The 6,319-nt window shown below is 26.9% G+C and overlaps 1 protein-coding gene across 2 annotated transcripts; it reads left to right on the plus strand.

The window, feature by feature from the left end:
* The first annotated feature begins 3,981 nt into the window (after positions 1-3,981).
* Positions 3,982-5,678, plus strand: LOC111617029. Of its 2 annotated transcripts, XM_023358370.1 has the most exons (4): positions 3,982-4,156; positions 4,263-4,418; positions 4,495-4,861; positions 4,937-5,678. In XM_023358370.1, the coding sequence occupies exons 1-3, from the start codon at positions 4,021-4,023 to the stop codon at positions 4,818-4,820; spliced, it is 618 nt and encodes a 205-aa protein (XP_023214138.1). In that variant the 5' UTR covers positions 3,982-4,020; the 3' UTR covers positions 4,821-4,861; positions 4,937-5,678. The 2 variants fall into 2 exon arrangements, with proteins under 2 accessions (XP_023214138.1, XP_023214137.1); XM_023358369.1 differs by having other exon boundaries at positions 4,495-5,678.
* The last annotated feature ends 641 nt before the right edge of the window (positions 5,679-6,319 follow it).

Genomic DNA, 6,319 nt, shown 5'->3' on the forward strand with positions numbered 1-6,319 from the left:
CATTACAATAATTAAAATCAAAGAAACAATGTTATGAATTTGTAGATATCTTTTGTCTTTTTATATTAATACAAAGTCTTTCATTAATATATTGTTATCTATTATGGAGCTACTAAGTCTACTCATTTTTGATGTAACATGTAGCACGTTGAGTGACACTAGTTCTTTTCAGAGGTGCAGAAAATTTTCAGGACCAAAACTTTCCAAGAACATACACACAATTTCCTCAAAAATTATTCCACAAAATAAAACAACAATTTACTAATGAATTAATAATTATTACTATATAGTTTGGGAAATTCAAATTAAATCTTATAAATAATTCAATAGGATTACTGTGTGATTTGACACAAACACTAAACACACATTATTGTAAATTTTTTAATTAAAAGAACACTTTAAACATGCTCTTTAAACATAGTTCATCATCATATGTTAACATATACAATTATATAAACTTGACATAATACATTGATTAATAGAAATAAAATTGATATCATCACTGAGGCCATAAATAATCTATTTTTAGCATGGGACAATAATGGACTTTTTGACATCCAAAAATACACAATTGATTTATGATGACAATGGTCATCATATGGGGCATAATGGGCAGTTTTTTTCTGAAAAATTATTTAAGAAATGTAACAATTTTTTGCAGAAAGATAGTCAAAAATTTTTTTAAAGTTTGACTTTCTCATCATTATTAATTAATTCTTTTTAATGCAATGATATTTTTATGTTTATCAACACAAACTAATATTGTAATGAGAGTTCAAGACACCATAAAACCAGTAAAAATATTTTAATGAACTACATTTTTAACTTTACAAGTTGAAAGATTATCTTTTAATCTTTCAACTTGAGACAATCAAATCTTGAATGGAATTCAGAGTTTGAACCATACAAAAATTTCTGCAATGCAGAAATTTTTGTATGGTTTTGATAGCTTTTAAAATATGTTTTATCACTCCATCACTGAATTTTACAGTAACAAAATAACACTTCAATGTACACAAGAATTAAAACAAATAACACAAAATAAAAATACACTGATTACACATGACTTTTAAAGTTTATGGATCTGCTTCTCAACACAGACTTCTAAATCTCTCTCTCTTCCTTGTCTTAAATTGACAATGCAATAAGTAGGTTTTATGATTTTAGCCACTTTCAATTACCTCTATTTCCAGCTCCATTGCAGTTACTGCTATGGCCATTTGTCTTTCCATTCTTTGGACCAGTGTTCTTTGATTCTTGCCATAAGTGATCAGAATGTTGCATCTATATACTCCATCTTGCTGTCCAACCTTCTCTCATTGGTATTTGGTATACTCTTGACCTTTTCATGGGGTTTATTTCATCTTTGAAAGATTTTGTCTGAAATAAATCTGCTGGACAGATGCTGTAGTGATTTCCATATGAATTTCTCTTAGATGTTTGTATAACTTAACTATCTGTATGAGCTGACAGTCTTCTGGGTCAGTCTTGTTTTTATTTGCAGCTGTTGCTGTAATATTGATTTTCTATCACAAATTTTCCCAAGACTGTTTCAATTTCTCTCAAAACCCCAATTGAGCAGTTGGACATGTTCTGCACTTCTAGTTCTGTTATAATCCTTTTTGATAAAATGATGAAAGACTTTAAATTGTAATCTTGAGCATTATATACTTCACATTTTAGCTTCAATACACAAATACTGAATGTAAAAGACTAAAACACATTTTTAAATAACAAAGTAAGTGCATGCACAATAGCAAATAGTTATGATCTAAATTTATTATATTTATAATTATATAAATGTTAGCATTAGTATTATACTTATATAAATTTAATAACAATAAACAACTTTGTTTCTCAAACACAAATAAGTGTCACAAATTACAACACTTGGTGTTTTACCATCTTTATTCATCTTGTATCAACTGAATAAAGATGGTAAAAAGCCAAGTGTTGTAATTTGTGACACTTATTTGTGTTTGAGAAACAAAGAAATTATACGACACAGTTTCAAATTATAAGAAAAATAAACAACTTATTAAAATTATCATCACAGCTGAATAAAATAAAGTGTACTTAAAATTTTACCTAGATTTCATTGTCAGAAACCACAAGCTTTTTTGGGCTATTTGGAACATTTTAAAATAATAATGTATTTCAAATCTGATAAATTTATGTCAGTGTAATAATTTTGTGTATTTTAATACTTTTATGTCTTCCAAAAGAGAGAGGGGGATATTTTTATTTTCATTTTACCAAATTTTATAAAATATGCATTGGTTTTCCTCACTATTTTCATTGTTAACTCTTAATATTTAATGATATATGAGATTTAAGAAGTTATAGCAAACTGCTGATATGTAAAACTGCTATAGCAAACTGCTGATATGATATGTTTAGTTTCTTCAATGTATTTTTAATTTTTGGAATTCTTATTAAGAATTTTTTTTAAAACTACTTTGCATATTTTAAGAGGAATAGCCTCTAATAAAAGGTTTTCTTGGTAAAGAAAGACTACTTGTTCCTGGTGATTGTAAGTGATAAAGATATGAAGACAATTTTAGTTTTTTCAATGTATTTTTAACGTCAGATAAATTTTGAAATCAATATAGTGCTCTAATTTATAAAGTTCGATAATAAAAAAAAATATAATGAACATTCTTGTGTAGTTTTCTTGTTACTCAGTTTGGTATCTATTTGATTTTTTTATATGCTGTTGATATTCAAAATTCTAATAGAATTAAAATGTTATACAATGTAAGATTGATTGGGACTTTGAAATCCTAGCTCACCATAGACACTGTTTTGAAAATATTTGAAAATAAATTCTTGATAAACATTTAATATTATGGAATGATGATAAGTCTTTTTTGTCACTTAGGATGATTTTAAAAGTTAATTGAATCCCAGATAAAATAATATATATAAACATACAAATCAAAAAGTTGATTATTAATTAAAGCCAAACCAAACAAATCATGTACTGTTGAGCTAATTTCAAGAATTTGATTTGAAATAATTTGACAAGAGATAGGTAGTTATGCCATCATCACATGATAATTTTAATAATTATAATAAATTTAATTTAGAATTGTTGGAAGAAAATAATTTCCTGGAGTAGAACTTGAAACAAAATTCCTCCTTACTGTATAGATGAACAATTTTATATATATCAATATATATAAAATCATTCATCTATTCAGAGTTAAACCATGTTTTGTAACTGGTGATACAAATGGGAAGGTGGTGATTCTACTTGACATACTGAATTGAAAACAGAGTAAAATTTTTTCTTGTGAGGATTTGTTTCTAAGAAAAATGTCTTTGAAAGTTTATCAAGTACATGATAAAGATTCAATTCATCAGATTTCATATAAATTCTGTCTATTAACATTCAAGTTGAGTCATCAGATGTGACTCCCATGTTAACAAATTGGTTCAAAAGAACTGTGTTTTATGAGAGTTCACTCTGCTCTCTGAATAACTCTCCTAGTGAGATATTGAAGATTAGGATATCTGTATTTTGTAATAATTAGCAGCAGCAGAAGCACTGCTGTCACATGCACTCAGCACATTTTAATTGCTGTATGTAGTCATATTGGCACTATGATAGAAACTAAGAATTTGATTGCAAAAGCATAAGAGAAGAATAAGAATGATATAAAAAAACATAACATCAACAATGTATGCAAATATATCAAGTAACAGAATTGCTTTCAAAACACTCAATAATAAAAATAGCATACAGAAACATCCATTAAGTTGAATCTTGATCATTCATACTTGATAAACTTTCAAAGCTATTTTTCTTGGAAACAAAGCCTCGTGAAAAATTTTATTCTATATTTTCAATTCAGTATTTCATTTAGAATTGTCACCTGCCCATTTATACACCAGTTACATGACATCCTATATATATATATGTATATAATATTTTTGTGTATTATTTTATGGGGTTTAAGTACAGTTTAATATAATAATAAAATTAACTATTAGAGAGGAAAATTCCGTCCTTGTCTCATGGACTTGGTGCGCATAAATACAGAAACTGCAGTATTGAAGGCAAGCAAGAAAGCTTTCAGAAAAGTTCCAAATATCACTAAAGCTATAAATGCACTTACTTGTTTAAAAGGTATTGGTCCTGCATCTGCATCAGGTAAGTTTTTCATTACAAATTATTTAATAAATAATTGAAATTTACACTTTCAGTTCTGAAAAAATAAATTTTTATATTGAATTTTTTTTTTTCCTCCATACATTAGCAATTCTAGCAGCTGGTTATCCGGAACATGCTCCATTCATGGCTGATGAAAGTATGTTGTCTACTCCAGGAATTGAAACTACAGATTATACTTTAGCAGAATATGTGAACTATACTGCACAAATAAAAGCATGTAGTGATCGTTTAAATGAGCATGGTATAAATATTCAAGATTGTTCTCTTAAACAGAAATAAATAGATTTATTTGAAATCTAATTTTATTTAATTTCCAGATAAAGAAACCAAGTGGACTCCTCATAAAGTAGAATTGGCACTGTGGACACATTTCTTGGCAAGAGAGCTGAAACCATCTATTCTCGATGATTTACCTAAATATGATGAAGATGCAACTCCAAACGGAAAGTCAAGCAGCAATCATTCAGATAAAGACAAATCTGTACGTGATGCATTGAAACAATTGGATCAAGATGATTCTTCAAATGAACCCGTTGATAAAAACATCTACAATGCACACTTGAATATTGGCGAAGATAGTGAGGTATCCAATAGTAGTTTGGAGGCCACTGATGAACCCCCAAGTAAAAAGCCTTGCATTTAGCCTTAATTGTAGCCTCTGTACCCTCTTCACTTTTTATCAAGGTACATAAAATTCATGTAAAGGAAAACGAAACAAACTCCTATTTTTCTATCTTATTCATCTTTATTTTATTGCAGGTATTTGAATTTACATACCATTGCTATAGAACAATGATTCATATCGTTCACAATATTTAGGAATTTTTGTCATGCAACAAGTGAAGGTGCAGATTTCATATAGTGTATCTTATTTCTTTTTTTGCACAAAATCCTCTTAGCTATTGATGCAAAAAGAAAAAAAAAAATTATATCTATATCTATATACACAGACACACACACACACCACACTAGCATGCATTCCTCTGAAATGTCATATTAAAAAGTACATTCCTTGTGAATTTTTGTTTCTAATTTGTGCTTGTCCTTGATATTGTTTTGTATAAGGTGATCAGATTTTTTGAAATTAATTATTATTTTTATTTAGATAGTTATAAGAAATTAAATTGGATAGTTTTTTTATAGGAAAAAAATGGTAAATGTAAATATATTATATGCACTTTCTAAGATTAAATGTGAATGTAGCAGTTGGAATTACAAAGCAGCATTAGGAGATGTTTGCTGGTTTTTTTAATCATGCTAATCTAAAATTTTGTACTTAAAAAAAATTAACTGTGTGAATAAACATTATTGATAAATGTTCAATAAATTGCACATTGTTTTTATAATTGTAAAAATGACAATATTGATCTTTGCAGTTTATCAGATGATAAATAACAGATATGCAGCCTATTCAAATGTTGATTTATATGACTAGTTTGATTATTAAGTTTTATTCTTGCTGATTTGAGTACATTTTGCAAAAATAATTTGTTTTAAAGATCAATATTTAATAGAAAATATTATCATTATTTCATACAGCTTTGAATTAATGAGCTGCTGCATTTTCACATTCATACATAATTATTATAGTTATAATCTTTGTTTAAATTTTGTCTATTAAATTTACACTCATAGAACAGAAAGTAAATTTTTGTTTAGACGTAGTAAAATTTTTATTGCATATTTATTGTCTGTGTTACTTCAGTACAAATTAGATTTCTGATTAAAATTAAAAATTTCAGATTACTTTTTTTAATTTATCAGTCAGAAATTTTAATTTATAAATAATGGATTAAGTTATTTGTTAAACAACTAGATTCTTCCATGAATGAATGAAATTTTAGAAATGAAGGTAGTTTTTTCATATCTTTTTACATTAATAATTACAAAGGGTCATTTTAAATATTTTTAAGAATATGTTTATTATGCAGTTTATATTTGTTAATATCTGTATAATGATATAAATCTGATCACCTTCCATAAATATGCGCTATAGACATTTAATTAGTAAATTCAATTATAGAATTTTTTGATATTACTAAGAAAAGTGATTTTTATTTTATATACTATCCATTTTCATCAACAGAAAAGCTTACAGTTTGATTCATAATATCTTAGAATGTAATTGATTCAGAGGAGTAC

Source organism: Centruroides sculpturatus, unplaced genomic scaffold (genome assembly GCF_000671375.1).
Source record: "Centruroides sculpturatus isolate CEXI.00-Female unplaced genomic scaffold, Cexi_2.0 scaffold4578, whole genome shotgun sequence".
Classification (NCBI taxonomy): Eukaryota; Metazoa; Arthropoda; class Arachnida; order Scorpiones; family Buthidae; genus Centruroides; species Centruroides sculpturatus.

Bases quoted from the DNA above. Each gene is read 5' to 3' on its own strand.
- LOC111617029 (XM_023358369.1), top strand. From the start codon at position 4,021: ATGGACTTGGTGCGCATAAATACAGAAACTGCAGTATTGAAGGCAAGC. The intron at 4,157-4,262 runs GTAAGTTTTTCA...TCCATACATTAG, and splicing joins TGGTCCTGCATCTGCATCAG to CAATTCTAGCAGCTGGTTAT. The intron at 4,419-4,494 runs GTATAAATATTC...TTTAATTTCCAG, and splicing joins TGATCGTTTAAATGAGCATG to ATAAAGAAACCAAGTGGACT.